The following is a 20,307-nucleotide window of genomic DNA, read 5'->3' as shown; positions in this document are numbered from 1 at the left end:
GTAGATGGTTTTGCATCAGCCTAACATTTAGCAGCATTCAAAAAGCCAAACAGCTCTTTTACAAGTTACTAGGAAAGGAATATAAAACCAAACAGAAAATATCATCATATAATTTCTATAAAGTTACCGTGATTACACTTTAACACAGCGTTAAGCTCTGACAGCCCTGTACGCACACACACACACACACACATCTATAACATAAAACCACAGATGAAGATATGGAAAAAAATGGGCAATAACAATCAGGGTATAAAATGCATATGTAACTGAACAGATTACAATTACTCATCTTGAAAGTTGCTTACAGAGCAGAAATATTGCATTCAAGGAAGGGAACAGGCAGCAACTATTTTCTGTTTCTCACACTATAAGGAGGCACAAACAAAATACAGAAGAGCAGGTTCAAAACAAAGTTGTGTACAACAAAATCATAGTTGAACCCCACTGCCACAAGATTTTGAAGTCAAAACTGTAATTGCTTTCAAAAACAGACCACAAAAAATGCAAAGAGTAGCTCCACAGTGATAGTAAACATGAAATCCATACGCAACCATTTTGTTATTGGAATTTCTATTCTGAGTTCGCCCTTCTGGCACACGCAGACCGATGAATTAAACCCATTACTGCTTTCCTTCCTAAGGCTGTTAGCTTTGGAAATTAGAATTCCAAGGACAGAAACCATGTCAGATGCAGTACCTTGTCTTAAAGTAAGCTTAAAGAAAAGCAAAGAAACAAGCAAACAAAAAAACAACATACACAGAAGCTGCTGACCTCTATATTAACGACCAAAGGAAAGTTAATACCTGATCCAAGATAGCTACCAATATATTAGCATAGCTAAAACAGTGTGGTACAATCTTCGTTTTTTGGCAACATAAAAGAACACAAGATACACAAATCTTAAGGGTTAATTTACAATGATTAAAGGGAAGAATGGTCCCCACTGGGATTAAAAAAATAAATAAAAATACTTTGGCCTTGCACATACACCTCAAACTGGACCCCTATTAGAAAGGATTCTTCTAACTGCCTTACTATAGACATTACAGAGAAACTCCAAACTCATAGGGAAAGTTATCTTTTAAGTCCCCTTAATGTGTTCTTACTTAATAAGCATTTGGTTATTTAATAGTTTATGAGTCAATACGCCAATTGAGTTTTTCCTAAGACACTTCTTTTTTTAGCTTCTGTTGAGTTGGTCACACAAAGGATTTTATTTTAAATACAAAAATGTGGCTTTGAATCCAGATTTCTTAGATTGTTATTAATCACATTTGTAGCAAATAATACATGGTCAATATTGAATTTCAGTAAAAGCTAAAGGCTAACCTAGCCATGGAATCACAGACAGGAACTGTAAGAAATTCAGCAAGGATAACTGCTAGGTCCTGAAGGCAGGAAGGAAAACCCCTTGCAACACTACAGTCTGGGACTGACCAGCTGGGGAGCTGCTCTGCAGCCCTGGGGTCGTGGTTGGCAGCGAGCTGAATGTGAGGGACTGGGGTTTCTCCAGCCCTGAGAAGAGAGTGCTCAGGGTGACCCAACAGCAACTTCTGAGGAATTTTTTTAAGACAGTTGTGTCAGGCACTTTACACGGATGGGCACGGTGAGAGGACGAGAACAAATGGGCAGAAGCTGAAACAACAGGGTCAGACTGGATGTAAGGAAAAAAATCTCACCATGAGGACAAGCAGGCAGTGGAACATGTTAGCCAGAGATCTGGTGCCCAAGTACCTTGGTCTGATCTCACAGCTGGCCATGCTTTTTGCATGTAGTTTTTAAATCTTTGCTATCGTCACACCTCCAAAGCATGCGCGCACATAGACAAGTAGACTCACTCCTGCCTGCCTGCCTTTGTCTTGGTGCTTAAAAACCCCACTGTAAGATATCTTGCCTAAAGAAAAATAATTTTTGTTGGTTGCCTATGCCACGCCAAATACTGAAGTTCCCTACCACTTCCTGGCTTTCACGGTTCTGCTCTCCCTCCACTTCCAGCTCCATGTTCATGCCCCGTCTCTTCCACTCGTGCTGACACTCATGTGACTCCAGAGCAAGCCAGATCAAAGAAATAAACTAGCAGGAGTGGAGAGATTTGATTATTTATTTCCACACCAGTTCAGCTGCCTAACCAGTTCACCACTGGTACAAATGCCCATGCTACATTAAAGGGTGGAACAACCGCAGCCCCAATTCAGGTTGGTACGGACAAGTCATGGGATGGCCACTGAAACCCTGCTCCTTCATGGAGGTTGCATGCAATGCTGTAATATGCCTGACTGCTACTAACACTCCCTAAGATGAAGCTATTAAAACAGATAAGATTAAGCATGCAAAACTGGAGAGGTGTTTAATTACAGCGTGCAGTTTTTATGTGGTGAAAGTTAGGAGATCGCTTTTGGTAGGTGAGGATTTTTTTGGGCTAACAACAAACTGGAACTGGTTGCAAAGTCCTGCTTTGAAAAAAAAAGGAAGAAATGACTGAGAATGGCATTTAATTTTCACAGTATTATGAACTGGAATTGCTTGGGCAATTAGGAAAATGGCTACTCATTGCAATACCTTGATCTCCTGGCTACTTGAATTTCAAAGCAAAGCCACATGAATCACTGAAGAGCCCAATCCTATGAATGCTAAGCACCTTTCCAGAGCAAGCCAAGGAAACACTCCACATACAGCCTCCTTCTACACCAAAGTCACATTACCTGACTTCCACCATGTTTGCCAAAAACAAATCTAAGAAGCATTCTGTCCTTCGGCGAGAGGCTTTACCTTGTTGATTTTTAAAGCCAAAACTAGTTCCTTAATGAGGCTCCAGTAAGAAGTGTTTTCAAAAATTGCCAACACCACCGAAAGCTACACTACTGTCTCAAACACTAAGCAGAGGCACTTTCATGGAAAAACAACACCTAAGCATAAACAACTGATTAAGCAGTAATCTCCCACACTGTATATGTCTTTTGTACTGGAAGAGGCAAGTTGCCATATAAGCGATGGTTCAATAAATTCAGCTGACTGGAAAGCTGCGATTTCACAGACTTCTGGAATTTCTTAGGCACTGTATTTTTAAATGATTACTCCATAAAAATCACTTAAGTGTTGTGTTAGATGTAAAGTTTTTACACAGTTTGAGTAATGAAAAACCTCAACAATAGCTCACACGCTGGAAGTACGCAGTCACTCCTTGCCAAGATAAGCATTACATCTCCATTTGCCATTTATTATTCTTTTAAACTGAACAGAGAAGATTGCTCTTAAGAGATAGTCCAGATACAAATCTCCACTATCCAATTACTTGTGTAATCTCTTTAAACTTTTCAATGAAAGTCTCATACTATCTCTCATAAATCAATCTACATCACTTGCTTTTGTGAAAAATCTTTAACATAAATATTAATACTTTCAGATGCTATTTTTCCTCCAATTCTACATGATATCCTAAGGTTCCTTTGGGAAATTACTTCATGTATCATTCAAGCTTTTAAAATAAAATGTATCTGGTTGGAGGCTAGACTTCTGACTCTCCTCCTACAAACATCAGTCGTCTAATACAATTTCCAGAAGGATTGGAAAGCTTAAAAATGGGAGCAGTGCAATTAAATAGGAGCCAAACTTCTAATCTGTTAAAAATACCATTAAGTGCCTGCATGCATTTCAACGCTCTACAGTATATTAAGTAAAGCAATTAAAACAAATACAAGGAAGATTAACATTTAAAGAGAACGTGTACGAGCACGGACTTGGACCAAACGAGGACAGATTTCCAAACTCCTGACACTCAATGCAATTCTTTTTTAGCTTATCTTCAAGCGCCCAGCATGGCTAAAGCTCTGTTTTAGAAAGCATGTGAAAAGGTTAGGGAAGAAAAAGAGGATCGTGATTATTTGCAGTCCAGCAAAAATCTGTTTTCTGCATTTCAGACTCTGGGGATTCCACAGTAAGTTTAAGAGAAGAAGCTGGAATTTCCTGATCTGGCAGATATAACCTAGGGTGGGGGAAGGATAATTCTCAAAAGAGCTTTCAAATGTGGGCTTGGAATTTTGCCGGACAGAACAATGATTGATTTAAATCAGCCATAAAAAGAGAGATTTGATCTTCTGTCAGGTCTTTGAAATGGTAGAAGTTAAGAGGAATCATCAGTGCTGCATGCTTGTTTAATGAAAAATCCATTCTTTCGCATTCAGTTCTGAACATTTTAATACGCTTGTGGGATGACCAGTTCATGCTTTCAGTTGTCAGTACACTAAGCATCTCTTTTTGTGCTATGCTGTAAAGATTTGAACTTTATAGGCAAACACATTAAGGAAGAAAAGTAGGGCTTTGCAATAAAATAAAGCAGTTAAATTCTTTCCTAAAGGTGATTTGCATAGCTCTTCACTCACTTTTTCAGGATATGGTAATTTTATCCTCTCTCAACCCCAAATCCTGTGGTCATTAGTTTTTACACTGGTCACATAGTGGAAAAACTCTGTTCTTTATTGAAGTCCGGGTGAAAGGGCCTAAGTTCTGTCCTTTTTGCTGACATCACTGCTTCGTGCCAAAGAGACAAGAAGTGTTTCATTTTGCCCGCATCGCATTTCTTTTCTCCTTCACTTTACTACTTTCTCTGTGTTGAAGTCACTGTGTTTCTAGCACTTACATTAACAATAAATAGATTGTAACGAGGTCTCTAATTTGGTTTACACAGCTTATATAAATAGTAACATCACTTTAAAGAACCACAGACATCCACCAGCAGTCTGAGTAACAGTACAGCTCATTTCTTAACATTACAGTATTTCAGCCATTATCAGCATTTCTGCATCAGCACTGTCCAGAAGTGATTTCTGCCTTCAAAAACCTTCATAAAACCCATTTGGTTTTTGGTAGTGACATTTGGCTTCGCTTGACCAGAGCCCGCAGAAGAAATGCACAGCCTTGTGCAACAGAGACGTATAGGGTTTGTGAAGAAACAGTTTGTCTTCTTGTCTGTCCGAGTCTGGACTGTTCTTCCTGCTGTCCCTCTGCAACCAGCCGCGGGGAGATAGGCAAGGAAGCAGCAGTGCTTGGTGACCCTCACCGGCAGCCGAAGAATTAGTCCGGTTGATGGAGCATGGTAATCCACCGTACCAGCTGAAGAAAGCAGGCTGGAGAATTTTTTGATCCTTTCAGCGGGCTTTGAGAAGACAAAATCTTTTCCTCTCGCTAACCTGACTAGGAAGTTTAACTAATGCCCAAAGGGCCTTTACCATACCATCACACGCTATGTTTAGGCCATAACCAAAGGCCTTCATGGGTGGCCCAGGTAGCAGCAATGTGTTGTGACTGACAGTGTTCTGGATAAGCCTGGGTAATTGCTGCGGGCCGTGAGGACACGGGCAAAGTGATCCATGTGGTGGGATGCTCCTGTGAAAGTCACTTTAGGCAGAAAGACCGCTAAGTCTCTGTCAGCAGAGCAAAGCAGGACGGAGCAGCGCCCGCAGAGCATGGTTTGCAGCCGCTGCATACAGAACGAGGCAGAGAAGGGTCAGAAATCCCTCAGCTGAGGTACAGGGGATATCTGCAGCCTGCCATAAGAAACCAAACTCCCTGCTAAGACAATACAAGGACTGAACCACCCCAACGCTGACCTTTGTGTCCTTGTTTCCTTCTGTCTTGCTTCCTCCAGCTGCTATAATACCTCAGAAAAAGAGAGCAGAAGGGGGGAAGCAATTTCCAAAGGCAAAGGTAGCCCAAAACTCAGCTAGAACCTTGTGAACTCAGTTTTTAGGGATCTGCAGAAGGAAAGCCTGGCTCAGCCTGTCTGCGGGGCCCAAGGAGCCGACCTAACAAGAACCGCACCGAGCAAATCGTGCTCCCCATGCCAGCCACCAGCAGCCCGAGCTGTGCTGTTAGGCTGCCACGCTCAGCTGGACGGTGGACTTGGGCACAGTGAAAAATGTCGCTCTCCCCTGCTGCCATCACTCTCACCTCCTTTTATTCATCCCACGCTACCCTTACAGACAGGGTGAGATACCTGGGCGGGCTACAGCCCCCTCTTTCCATCACCCTCCCATCTTCTGCTCGTTCACTGGAGCGATGTTCTGAGTGAATACAGGAAGGCCGTGCACCAGGAACAGCGGGAACACGGGGCACGGCAGCTGAAGCTGGAAACGGCTGTTGATAAAAATCTGAGAGGAATTTATGGAGATTACGAATTGTCTCTGGTTAAATATTTCTAGTGATAGGCACACCTCACTGCTATCGAGAGGACAACAATTACATTTCACAGGAATTTTTACAGCATTGTTTCTTTTTATTCCTCTGTTTGCTTTTCCCCTCCAGAAGAACTTTTGCAATGTTCCATTTTCCAAACCGGAGGCTGATTTCCCTCTTGCCTCAGGTTGCAGGCGTGAAGGAAATGAACCAGGGCGTTCAGGTACCTGCCCTGTCTCCTTCATCAGGGGGAGATGGCTTTTCCACAGCACCAAGTCACTCTGAGTCCGGACAGGGACTGGAATCTGATTCCTTCACATTCCAGAGCAGCGCCCTGCCTAACAAGCAATAAAACCTTCCCAGCCTTTCACGCTCCCAAAAGGGCTCCCTGACAAAATTTTCATCAACACAGAAAAATGTAACATTTTACACAGACTTATCAAGACTGCAAGTTTTGTGGAAAAAAAAAAAAAGAAAAAAGCTGTTTATTCAAAATATTTCAGCTAACTTCAACTGTCACTTTGTCTCACGACATTCATTTCCTCTCTTTTCTTCTGCCTTTTTAGTGACAGTCCAATGAAACATCAACCTCTGAAAAACATGTAGCACATTACTGCCATAGTGATACTTTAATAAAGTATTAAAGCAGCATCGCTTTTGTACACCGCTCTTCTGGATGTCACTTGGCACTCTCCCTGCGACAAATGCATCTTTTATAAATTAAGCAGTTTCCAGTCCATCAGCAACTATTAGTAAAATAATCATTCATTACAAAATTTACATCTTCGGGGGAAGAATAATGCAAAATAAACAGCATGTTTATCATTTTTGAAAGAAGCATCTCTGAATATCTTAGCTCGAAATGACTTTTTTTTTTAAGAAGAAAAAAATTAAAGAGAATTATTATTCTTCCTAAACTTGCAAGAGTCTATGAAACAAAACTGCAGAAGAAAGAAGATTAGAAAATGCTAGGATCATCAAGAACCCCATGTAATTTAAAGACAACTTCAAGATAGCCCCCAATCAAACCAAATATGCAGCCAGCAGGGCAATTCTTTCAAGTATTCATCCACAGGTAGTAATTTAAAAAACAATCACAGTGGTGAATAAAAGCTGTTATGATCTATGAAGTACAGCAAGGTGCCATTCAGGAGTGTTGTTTTCAATCATCCCTATCTCTCAAAGTGCTTTCTGGAACGAACTTTAAAATGTTGTCCCTTCCAAAGTCACATTTGGAGGAACTGACAAAAATAATAATGAGATGTTTTGAGTACATATAACTAGGACTAACTTTAAGATTACACTGCAAATAACATAGCCCTCACGCAAGTACCTTTAATAAACCAATCACTAGATGTATATTACATTTTCCCCATCAAATTCTAAAATTCAAGGTACATGCTAACTGCTGGGTGTCAGAGATCTATTTCACTATTACATAGCGGAGAAAGAGTCTTCAAAAGAAGAAAGCTGATTTCCATACTTTTGCTCATAGGATTTATTGCAAGAGCAAAATAAGATCTACATTATTTTGTGGACACCGCTGAAGCAGGTAATGATTCTGTTAATGTCATTACACGGCAAAGCACCACCAGTAACCTCCCCCTACCCTCATAATTTCCATTTCAGTACAGCACGTTTTAGTATCCTTGTCTTGTAACTCCTTGGTCATCATTTGATTTTGCCATTAAAGGTACAGGTGTTTGGGATTAATGACTTCGTGGGAGGTATGGTCCTAGGTGCTTTCCCTGAATTTAAACAGATTGGATCAACACATTACTTCTCTGGAACAAGGATTTTTTTTCCAAAATATCACGTTTAGTGAATTTGTTGATCTCCCCCAATAAAGCCACGTTTTGCCCAGTCAATAATGCAAGAAACGCAAGTTATAAAACCCTGAAATACTTGTTTTAACACTTACAGGTCTGTCTTCCACAGAATACAAATAGGGACAGGAAATAATGGGTTTAGGAGGTTCTAAAGAATTTATTTAATTTATTTATTTAAAGGCAAAATACTTAACTCTTCTACATTTGTCCTCAAGGCTTATTTTTCTTGCTAAAATTTTGCCTGGAAAAAAAAGAAAGTTTTGATGATTTTCACATATTCTGAGCAAATGGGCCAGCCAGGCCCTGAATGCAGATCAACAACCTTCCATGGCACAGCATTTTACATCGCTGTAAGCAGTGCTAGCAAGTGAGGCAGAACAACACAACAAGCAAGCAACATGAACAAGACCCCAAAAGCCTAATCCACATCACCATAATAATTTGCTTTGCTATGAGCAATTCACCTTCTAGACTGAAGTACCAGTAAATTAGCTAACACAGCAGTCTAACTAAGGGAAATTCCTTAACGAACCTCAAACTTTAGTTCACTGAAGTCTTTCTCTGAAAGAGTAGATAGAAAAACAGAACCTAGGGATAATAAATGGGGGGGCATGGCAAAAAAAAAAAGGGAAAGAACATCAGAAATTCAGAAACTTGAAAAAAAAACATTTAATGTCTCAGTTCCTGTGTATTATGCCTTACTTACTATAGTAGTAAACCACTGACTGTGTGAGCCTGACTAAAGAGCACACAGTGTTTGTGTGTTTTGCTGCATCCCATAATTTCCCTAGTCATTTGAACAGTATTTCAGGAATGTCCCGCAGAGGTCTCAGATGATTATTCACATCCATAGCGTTCTACCATTTACCAGAATGATTGTAAATACTTTAACTGTTCATTTCAAACACTGCAATACTCATGACGTGACAGAAGAAAGGTCTTTACTCCCTGTCAGACTACCCTGAATTGCATGCTCTTATGAACAATTATTTACTACTTGATGTCTCAGAAAAAAAGTATTTTAAATATTTAATACTTCCATTCCAAGTGATCCTTCTTCACGCTGTAACTCACTGAAGCACCACCTCAGCCTGCCACTTCTGTACAAAACAAAGCTGACAACTGCAAAAGAACGTGGGAAATAGGAAACACTTCAGCCAACCTCCTACTGTACAGGAACATTAGGTACTGTAACACAGCAGTAGCTGGAGCTTCTCTCCAGGTCTGCATTCCAAGCTGGTATATTAAAGGGAACGCTACCCTTTACTTCAGAGGGAAGAAATTCAAGTCAGACCTTCAGAGGCTGCAGCATCCGCGCAGCATTCTGTTTTCCCTCTTTCACTCCAACGCTATGGACATTCCAATTCCAGTTTTGGCAGTTTATCGTTGCACTCTCTGGAATTTAGTACTGAATAGTTTCATGCCTTAAACTCCTATCATAGCTTATCTTGCAAATCTCTCTTGGAGAGAAGGCCACAGCACTCCAAACGAGAATTGCTCACCACTCTGCAGTTGTGTCCAAACTGAAGAAAACAAAACAAAACAGAGAGGAGGGGGAAGTGAATGCAAATCTCTGCACCTTGTACTAAATGTCTCCAGCAACAACAACAAAAAAATACCATTTAGGTCAGATCGTGCAGATAATAAAACTGTCCATTACTGAGAATGTGAGAAAAATCAATCAGTGACAAAAAAAAAAAGATATACGTAATGTTTGCAAGGTTATACTTCAAAATTTATCATAAATGGCATAACGTGTTAAGACAGCCTATGACAGAAAGAACTAAAAAGGACTTGATTTTTTTTCTTTTGGTTAATGTGAATACACATCATATAGGTCTTGGGAATATGGGGTCAGATTGGAATGGATTTGAGTGGGCTTTGGCATGCCCAGGTATACATCCCCCAAGAGTACACAAAAAGCATAATTAAGCCCCATATACCTCTCAAGGCAGAACCATGACCTAACTTTTTTCAAAGTTATGACAACAAGCAACAAATTAGGAAGGGAAGCTATGAGTTAATGAATTCCCATCCAGTCATTATGTCCTAAAGAAAGAGGCTACTAAGCTCCTAAACTTCTGAAAGCTCACAAGTATCTCATGGGATGTTTGCTGTATCTCTTTAAAATCAAAAGAAAACATTTGATATTGCACTAGTCAGTGCTTCACCAAGGAAGCACGTATACATAAAAATAATACCTGAAACAAGTCTTACACAGTGTAACTCAAGGCAGCCAAGATGTTATGAAGTTGAAATCAAGCCCCAATTAACAACACATATTTGACAAGAAACGTAGAAGTGCACCTGAGTGATGGACTACCTACGGAAAAGAGACATCATTTAGTTCACGAAGAATTTTTTTATCATGTGCACGTCAGACAAAAATGCAGAAGGCGACATAGTTGAAAGGAGCCTTATAAGCAATAGTAACCACAGAGTACACCAGAGGAGCAAAGTGCATTACATTCTATGACATGTCCCACTTCCCCAGTGCCCTCCCCAAACAAACAAAACCAAAACATTCGCTCCCTTGTTTGGCTTGCAACTACTCCAGCCTTACTGCACTACAAACCCTGCTCCCTGGCAATGGTCCCCACTGGGTCTTTGTAGAGCAGAAGGCAAACCAGCATCCCTCTGCTCAGGCTCTGCATCAGTCAGGCTACAGCGAGGACAGCAGCACCCACCTGGAGGTCCTATGCAGCCAGAATGGCTCCTGAACATGAATCAAATCACAGGATGAGAACTGTAACCATTTGCTAAATAACTGCGTTTTACAGTGGAGTTTAAAAATCAGAATTACATCTTTCTCTGATGCACAGTAACTGTTTATTAACCAACTGAAGTTTTGAACGTGGTTACTTATAACAGGAATTAGCTTTCACAGAGGCATTTTGTTAACACCCGTGAAAAGGCACAAAGTGTTAAGTCTACGTAAATGTTTTCAGCTTAATCAAGTAAATGCAAATTAAGAATGAAAGGACAAGACTTTGAGTAGGAGTAATTACTCTTCCTCGGTCAGATTATTAGGCCATGAGACAGATGCTTCTGGACAAGACCACAGTTTAACAGCTGACAGCATTAAACAAAGGAAAAATCCCACCCCATTGTTTCCTCATCAAGAGGAAATAAATTTCTTTCCCTTACAATTTTTCTGCAATCTACTACGGGCAGCAAGAGAGGTTACAAAGCCTGTGTTTTCAGCAGAAGTGGGCCATGCGTCCTCCTCCTCCAGAACCACTACAGAAACATCCAGCACATCCCCCAGTGCGTGATCAAAATAAATGCTCTGGTGTGCAGCAATATGGCGAAGGGCGCCTATGCTATAGGCAAATCCTGTTCCTTGATGAGATGCTACCAGGACATCCACCTGCCACGTAGCTAAGACGGGCACCGTTTGTCATACACTGGCAATGCTCACTGCCATGCAGCACCACGGGCTTGTGCTCAATCTTCAAACACCAGAAGTTCACCTGCCATGTGACTGGCGATACCTGCAGCTTTGTCAAACATTCTCAGCTACACAAGGCAAGCTGTTAAGAGCGAAGGGCACGGCACTGAATCAGAGCAATAATTCATCACCAGCCAGATCGGCAGGCCATAAGATAAGCTTATCTGGGCAAGACTACAGTTTCGCACTTGAATGTACTTTAAAAAGAAACAATAGGTGTGTAAAGCACTCTTCATCATTAACAACATGAGAAAGTTGCTAACACAAATAGAATGTCCTAGAAGGATTTAGTTGAAAATACAGATCCTTCTAGATCTTCTCCCCTACACTGAAAGTAAAAGCAAGACTGGTATTTCTAGACATTGAAATCCTGATTATAAGAACAAACAGTTTATTATGGAAAGCACTCCAGTATAGCTTTTTTATTTTTTCAAACAAAGACTGAAGTTTGATTTAATGAGTTGAGAAAAATAGTACGGATACACCAAAGTATGTCCAACCTGCAGCATTTTATAGCATGAATCAAGAGCAGACAGATTTTGAGTTTGCTGTCCCAAGACAATACATGTCTTTACATATCCAAACAGTTACTTTGAATACAATATGTATTCAGAGTTGATGAGATAAAGTTGCCTTTCTTCAAGTACAAACAGTATTCAAGTTCAAAGGATAGCATCTGATCTTGTTCTATGAGATGCAAATGATTGTTTCAGTTGACAGAATACATTCATATCACTGACATACTGCCTTAGCCCAGAAGTCGTAAACAATTTAAAAAAAAAATCCAAAAGCAAATTAGCCATAAAAATGTACATTTTAAGAAAATAAGAAAAAAAGAAACCAAATTCTCATTATCCTTTTAAAAACACAAGAGTCAGAGACTGACTTCACTGGGTAGGAACTTCAGCACTACTGGTGGTTTTAATCAGAAAACGCCACTGAGAAGAGTATTCAGCAAAGCTCTAGATGTGCTATTTCAGAACAAAATAGAATAAAAATCCCACACCCACAAAGCAAAACCATATAGAATACTCAAGTAACGAAAGGGAAAAGATAAATTCTGCATCACGCTCCTTTTCAGCCACTGGCTGCTCCTTCCAAATGAGGGGCAAGTCAATTTGTCCATATAGACAAACAGCTCCAGTGTGCTTCACCCAACAAAACACTCAAAGCTTTGAGTTACATTGTCATTCTGCTTGCCTAACTTTACTGCAAGCCAACATCTGCAGGGTGAGATACTTTGCAGCTGAGTTTATAACATGTTGTATGAATAATGAGAAAAAAAAAATACTCCAAAAATCGAAGAATTTCTAATCTACTTTCATAGACAATGGAAATCAGCCATCCCCTCTTGCTCCCAGCTCTGGACTCGTCTCCTCCCTCTCAGCAGCATTGGTATCCATTCAGTGACACAAGCCAATTCTGCTGGAAAATAATCCTATAGAACAAGGGGTCTCATTTTAGCCAAATCACCTCCTGGTTTACTACTTATCTCCTCGTTTACTACTCAGTGGCAGGAGAGGGATGGGTGAACAGGACCGTGACAGCCCAGACAGAGGGATGCATTACCCCTCTACAAACCTCTTCCACTTGCCTGCAGCTTGTGGTAATCAGAATTTATACGTCTCAGCATAACAGTTTGGGAATCTCCGCATTGTTTTTATTCGCATCTTTCTGAAAATGTGTCACCATGGAAATATTGACCTTTGCTGGTCCATTTTCAATAGCTTCCTTTATTTCCATGAGTATTCTTCTGATTTCTAGTCATCTGAGTGATATGAAAATTATGAAAACTCAAATATCTGTAACATTTTCTAGACTAAAAAGAATGCCAACAACAACAACATATTTCACAAAATTCAACTTGTCTATCCATTATAAACATTAATAAGTGAAAGCAGGGAATCCTCTTAGCTTATTCTTCCCAATAGTCTTAATAACATTTCCAAGCACTGCATTTTAACCAAAGCATTGAACAGAAGTTTTTTTTAAATGGAAGAAGACAAGAACTAACACAAACTGTACAAATCCTTAACATTGTAAATAACTTGTCCTATTTGATCTCTATATTGACATTTCTCCGTACAATGAGAACTTCTTTCTCAGCCATTACTTCAAAGTAAAGCCAGTTTCCTTTCCCTGAAAGTATCAGGTAGTTCCGAAGGTTTTTTTTTTTTTTTATCTGTGGTAGGAAAACATCTCTAGCAAAGAGCTCTGCTCCACTTGAGAAAAGGTGTATTTTCCTTCTTGCGTACAATTTCTCATTAAACATGGCTTACATTGCGCGTGAGAACTACAGTAATGCTATCCTGCAAGTCAAGATAGGTTTTAATCAACATAGCTCCAGTAGGTAAGCACTGCAGACACAGGTCTGGTTAAACCACAGTCTAGACCACTTGCCCCATTTTACGTAACAGGTCACAGTCCTTGGCTTTAGCAGTGGTACATACTTTGCACACATAAGCAAATAGTCTGCATTTCCTGACTTGTTAACTTTACATGCTCCGAGATGAAAGATACAGAGCAGCCCTATCACTCCCAGAGAAATAAAGAATAAAAGCGTTATCTGAGAGTTATGCAGCCATTTTCACTAATGCTAAAACCAACAACACATATCCTCAAGCAAATGACAGACTGGTTAAAAAACCCACAGACACAATCACTATGTATTTTAACACTGTCTGATGCTATCACAGCCATATTAGCGCTGTAATACTGGAATGCTACTTTACACTGGATAAACAAATGAAGGTGTCAGAAGTTCAGACACGGCTAGTCTCTCATTGCTAGTTCAGTACTTGCACCACAGGTTTTATTTTGAATAAATATGCAATTAAATAAAAGCAGTTCCCAACCTGTCATTGAAACCAGAATAAGATACCAGACAGTTTCACAGGGAATATGCACATTCCTGGACAGACAAGCAGACACGAACAAATTATGAATTATGTGGAGTGAGGATAAAGAACAAACAGCAAATGATGCTACAGGCTGAAACAAGGCAGGAAAAGATACTGGGAAACACAGGTGGGGAAAAAAAGTAATTGTTCTACCTCACTACACAGTTATTGCAAGTTGTACACTTCAGTGTGTCATCAAATGGTCCTCCACTGAATTTCCGGAACAGGCAGGTGACTTTCATATTAAGGTTATTATTTCCTAAGGTATGGTGAGGCAATCACTCAACAGCTCAATGCCACCAAAAACTGAAGGCCTCACTCCATCCTCCACTGCTAGCGAACAAGGGAGAAGCAATGTAAAATAGAAAGGGAATGAGAAGGTGAATCTTTCAGGGACAGTTTGCCATTAAATTGATTCTTTGCAAGCAGCACCCTGAAGAAAGGATTTATCAGGTCGTTGCTCCAGTTGTACCTTAAACCTGCAATGTGAAAATCTGCACTTAAAGAGAATTAAAAACCATCCCTTTCAAAATGTAATGACTAACGCTTCAATTTAACATCATAATTCTTCAAAGGACAGGTGAATCATCCTCCTATTTTTGTCCCAATTTTGTGGACACCACCACTACTACAGCTCCTGGGGCAGGGGAGAGACGTGTCAGAAGTTGTTCCTGACCCACAGCCACCAGCATCCCACAGAGCTGTACCTGCCTAGCACCTCTGTCACAGAACACCTCAGAAAGTAAGTTATTTTACTTATCGTCACAACACAGCTTATGTCTGTGCAAAAAGAACTGATCCAAACGTATTTTTAAATCTCTGATGGTACATCCCCATCACGCTATTCTCTCTTCCACTTTCTCTCCATTTTCGATGCTACCCTTAACTCCTACCAGCACAGTATCCCATATGCCCTGTTCCTCTGCGTTTCCAACTTGAAGTGGCTTGAAGTCTCCTACCAAGCACCCCTGAGCCACAGTAGTATCCAGGAAGGAGATGGGATGACAGCCCTCCTGCTCAAGTAGCTTCAACCTCTGCATCTTCCCTTCTCACAGCTTCTGATGTTCACAGGACAAGAGAAAGCAAGTTCCAGTGAAAAAGAAAGAAACAAAGTGCCCTTCATTTCTAAGGGAAAAAGACATGCAACTTTTAACTACCACCAACTAATGAAGTTCTAATTCAGACAGACAAATCTCACACAAGTTACAGAAATCCATGGTAGAAATTGTAGTGTCTTCAACTCCCCAAAAGATGAAAGCAGCAATAGAAACCGCATTACCTCCTTATGTCAGCACTATGAAAATTCTTTCACAATTTCTAAGTAGAAAAGCTCTCTGGTTTCTGCATATCCTGTGTTTCTCAAGCACTTGTTTATGTAGTTATGCCTAAAATTCATTTTAGGCAAGCTATTAAAAAAGTATATATATATATATATATATATAAGTCAGTGATGCTGAGTAGTGGAGCATGGACCACTTATTATGCAGAAACCAGGAGACGAGAAGCCCTGCATTCCTGATGAGAAACCCAACCATCATCCAACTGCTGAAGATTTGAGCGTGCTGAGATTCCTATCTCCTATTCTGTTTCTCCTTGGTGCTCTACTCTGTTGGTTCCACCTAGGACTGTAACAAACATGAGGCCCACTTAAAATGTGCCAAATGATGGAAAAAAAATTAAAGTTTTCCTTTCTAAATTTCTGTCTCCACTCCAAGGCCTTCTTAATGGCCTATCAGAAAACAAACAAACAAACAACAACAAAAACACCTTACTGTATTTTAGCATCCTAGAAACTTGCAAGAGTTTCAAGGGAACTTCAAAGAGAATACAAATTCCTCTAGCCCTTTCACACCTTTTCCTCTGGCTCACTTTCTTCAGTCCATAGCTGTCTTTTCCTAAATTTATCAAGTAGCAGTGGGACACAATTGATATTTCTGGCTATTTCCCTTTCTACAATAAATCTCTTTCAAAGGAACTGATAAGATCAGTGAGTTCTCAGTTTGCTGTAGCTTGGAGGAGTCAGAAGAAATAACACCCATATATTTAGCCAGTGAAAATGTTACCACAACTCCCATGTTCTTGCCATTACATCTTCTCCTCCTCACACTTACATCTCAGAGTGCTCTCTCACTTGGGCCACCGGTCTTCAGAACAAACCAATACGATACCCTAAGTGTTCAGAGAGAGAAATCACTGTTGAACAGCACAAAACAAAACAAAAGAAACTAAAGAACAGAGCAATTCGAATAACTTTCACAGCACTCCCTGAAATACACAAGTCATGTCACTCTTGCCCTTGTAAGTGTGAGCTTCTCTAATGTCAACGGGTTTACTCAGATAAATGAAGTAGGCAAAACTGAAAACTGAGCCACGAGATTTTCTTCACAGCTGTACACAAAGTTATCATTATTGTCAACAAACCTGCACCACATAAGCAGTAACAGTTACATGTACTATCAGAACGTATAGAAAAGTAAGTGAAACAAGTACTAGTACATTTAGGAAACAAACAAACAAACCCCACAAAATTTTCCAAGAAGCCTAGGAATATGGTATTTTCAACTGTCAGGTTATTTCTAGACATGAATATTTTATACCAGTAACAAAGACTCCTAGTTGTGCCCAAACACACCTGACGACCCACAGACATATGGCTGTCGTCTCACAGTGCTAGTCTCCATTATTTGCATCTTCTAAATCAAAGAGGATAAAAAATTATTTTAAAACTTCAAGTGTCACTTTTCTTTGTAAAAATATCCAGGGAATGCTGTACGATAAAAGCAGAAGAAAAATGGTCCATAAAAACATACATATTCCACGCTTGCTTTACCAGTGAAAGATGTTAGGAGCCTGCGTACTGTAATATTCCACAAGTAGATTATGAAAACTTTATGAAAAACTCCATCAGAAAAAAAAAAGTTGAAAACAAAGCCTGCAAGTATCATCGTACAAGGTAATGTGTTTCTCGTCTTCCTGTAGAGTCCATAGTCTTCATTCTGATGATCTCAGGTAAGTTTTAGAAATAGCACAAATCCAGATTTTACTGCAATAACAAACTTGGAAGATCACTTTTCAGTTTTTCTGACAGGAAGCCCTCATTTTGTCCTACATGGTTTCAGAACACACATTCTCTAAATACCTGGAAAATACAATGGAATCTAGAACAAAGCCATCACGAGACTTTCAAACAATTCTTAGACACTTTTCCAAACCAGGTCACCAATACAAACAGATTGTAAATACAGATATTGTAAATATAAGCAATGTAAACTGCAGATAAAATGGGCTTGTCAGGCTCCTGTGCAGGCAATTCAGCTTCACGGTTGAGCCATATATACTAAATTATGGATTTGCTGGAGCACCTAGCAGAAAATCTCTGTTTGTTTTGCATGACTGACAAGGGTTAACAATTATTTCCAAACACCACACTTTCTGAAAAAGTCTTTTACTTCCTTAGTTCTCATTACAGGCTATCAGTTCTCAGGACTTGATTTCCCTTTCGCCTGCAATCAACATATTAATGAAACAATATTTATCCTATACCTGTCAGATGGCAAACAGACAACCGTTACTCAGTCAGCTGCCCAGTCTATTAATGAGTGAAGACTCAGATGTTACCACCAACTATTACCAATAAATACCCTTGAAATCTTCAAGGCTACAGAATGTGTAAAAAGTAAATAAACTAATATACTTATGAGGCAGTATTATAACGAGTAGACTCAAATTTTCACTTTTTGCTTTACCGCAATTACACCATCTTATAATCTGCTTTGCAAACACAGAAGTCTAAAACTAAACTTTAAATATGTTATTTCTAGAAACAGTAAAAACAGGACTTCTTATTGTCTGCAGTGAAAAAATAAACTCAATGACCCCAAAAGGCCTATTTATTACAGGTGTAATAAAAACCACTGTCCAGTATACTTTACCAGCTCACTAATATTTACAAGGCATTTAAATTCCTTCGCACTTCAAACCATGCTAAGCATTACGTTTGCCATTACTGGAATTTGCTGTTATACCAAGTACAACAGAGCAGCAGGCCTGACACAGCATAGGATGCTTGTCAAAGCCCCCCTTTGCAGCTCACGGGCTGCAAACTTTGTCACAACGGCCTTTTCTAATTCCACCAGAGAAATACAATGCCGGGCCTTCATTTATAATTCAGCACAGCTCGTCCCATAAATTTATAATGCCTTTTAGAAGGTTTTGATAACTGGAATGCATCGTTGTATTTTATATGTAGTTATATATATAGGTTATGTATTAGAGGGAATACATGTAATTTCGTCATATAGGCAAAGTTTTGGTTTTTAAGAACTTTTCAGGACCACTTTGGCCACAGTACACGTTTTACCCCAGGTATCCGGGGCGCCCACCCTCACGCTGTTAAAAGGCAGCCCCTTGTGGAGCCTGAAGTCCCCCCAGAAAGGCAGGAGCCAGCCCCAGCCCAAAGCCCTGCCCCAGTGACTCATGTGCTCGCAGCATGCGAGCTGCTCGCCCGGCTCACGCCGCGTTTTAGGGCAGGTTTTGCCGATTTTAGCGCTGAGAGCTGCGGAAGGCAGCCAACGAGCAGCCCGGGGGTCTGAGAGGAGCGAGCCTTGCCGAGGCCTAGCGGACACACGAGGCCTCGGGCAGCCCGGGCTCCCTCCCCGGGGGCAGGGGAGACCGCCTCGGGCGGGACAGGACCGGGACCAGGACCGGGGACAAGGCCAGGAGCGGGACAGGACCGGGACCAGGACCGGGGACAAGGCCAGGAGCGGGACAGGACCGGGACACCGGAGGGGGCAGCGCCCGGGGGGCGGCCCCACAGCCGCCGCGCTGGGGGCGGCGGGGGAAGGAAGGATGGCGACCGGGCAGCGCCTCGGGCTGGGGAGGGAGCCGCAAAGTTTTGTACCTGTTGGGAAGCCCGGCTGCTTTCAGCGCCCGGGGCCACCTTTTGTCCCCAGGCCCCCGCCACCGAGGCATCCAGGCAGAGTTTCCCCAAACTCCAGCGACCCCGCTTGCCTCCGGAAAGAGTTGTGTCGTGTCCCGTCCCCCCCCCCCCGGTCCATAAAAGCCTGACAACATCAAGTCACCGAGGGGCTCGCACACAGTGTGCCGATGGGGAGGAGGAGGAGGAGGAGAAAGGCACAGGGGTTTTCTCCCAGCCCATGCCCCCGGCCTCGCACCCACCTGTCCCTGGGGTCGATCCAGCTGGTCTGCTTGGTGTTGTGGTCGATGTAGAAGACTTTGCCGTCGTAATCCCTCGCCTCCTCCCAGCCATCGGGTAAGGGGAGCTGCCCATTCCCCGCTTTCCTAGGCATGGTCGGCTGGCGGGGGTAGCTGCTCCATAGGGACGGAAAGAAAGAAGGGAAGCGGGAAAAGCCCCCGCCCGGGCCGGGGAGGCCGGGGGACACGCTGGAGGGAGCCCGGCAAAGCCTCGTCGGCCGCCGGCTCTCAGTCCACCATGTCGGGGCGGGCGGCAGCCCGGGTCAGGCTTCCCGGCGGAGCCCAGCTGCCGTCTGGGCGCGGGTGCGGGGAGCCCGGCTGAGCCCCGGGCGGCCGCGGCCGCCGCTCATTAGCATGAGATTAGCATCCATCTCATCTGCATGCACATTCCTCCCGCCGCATTCCTCGCGGTTAACCCTGACGGCGCTGCCCGCCGATACCGCGCCGGGCCCCGAGCGGGGCGGGACGAGGACCGGGGCGGGGGCAGGAAAATGCCCAGCGTGGGGAAGGAGCAGGGGACGGGGAAGGCGGGGAGGGAGGCCCCGCGACTCCCCAGCGGGTTGGCTTCCCGCACCGCTCCGTCACCCCGAGCCCTCTGCCCCCCCGGGTGCCCAAAGCCCCGGGGGGGGGGGGAAGCTGCCGTGAGGCGAGGGCAGCGCGGCGCCCCGGCCTGAGGTGCGCCCGGCGCCGCGGCCCTTTGTCTGAGGGCCGGGGGCCGGCCCCGAGTCTGGGGCTGGCC

General features: G+C 42.2%; 1 protein-coding gene across 5 annotated transcripts in view; it reads right to left on the bottom strand.

Annotated features, from left to right (window-relative positions):
* Positions 1 to 20,037, bottom strand: part of WWC2 (WW and C2 domain containing 2) — a 106,871-nt gene extending 86,834 nt beyond the window's left edge. For 3 of the 5 annotated variants that reach the window (XR_007168824.2, XM_048078242.2, XM_048078243.2), the window contains exon 1: positions 19,255 to 19,427. Coding sequence is in view for 4 of the 5 variants with exons in the window: in XM_048078242.2 (XP_047934199.2) it covers positions 19,255 to 19,427 (173 nt within the window). In the remaining variant the exon portion in view is untranslated. Of the gene's footprint in view, positions 1 to 16,465; positions 16,524 to 19,254; positions 19,428 to 19,532 lie in introns of those variants that run through there. The other 2 variants (XM_013179853.3, XM_013179851.3) reach the window with 2 other exon arrangements.
* Positions 20,038 to 20,307: the final 270 nt, after the last annotated feature.

This window comes from Anser cygnoides, chromosome 4 (genome assembly GCF_040182565.1).
Source record: "Anser cygnoides isolate HZ-2024a breed goose chromosome 4, Taihu_goose_T2T_genome, whole genome shotgun sequence".
NCBI lineage: Eukaryota > Metazoa > Chordata > Aves > Anseriformes > Anatidae > Anser > Anser cygnoides.
The sequence above is the reverse complement of the archived record's forward strand: the minus strand, read 5'-3'. Positions and strand labels throughout refer to the sequence as shown.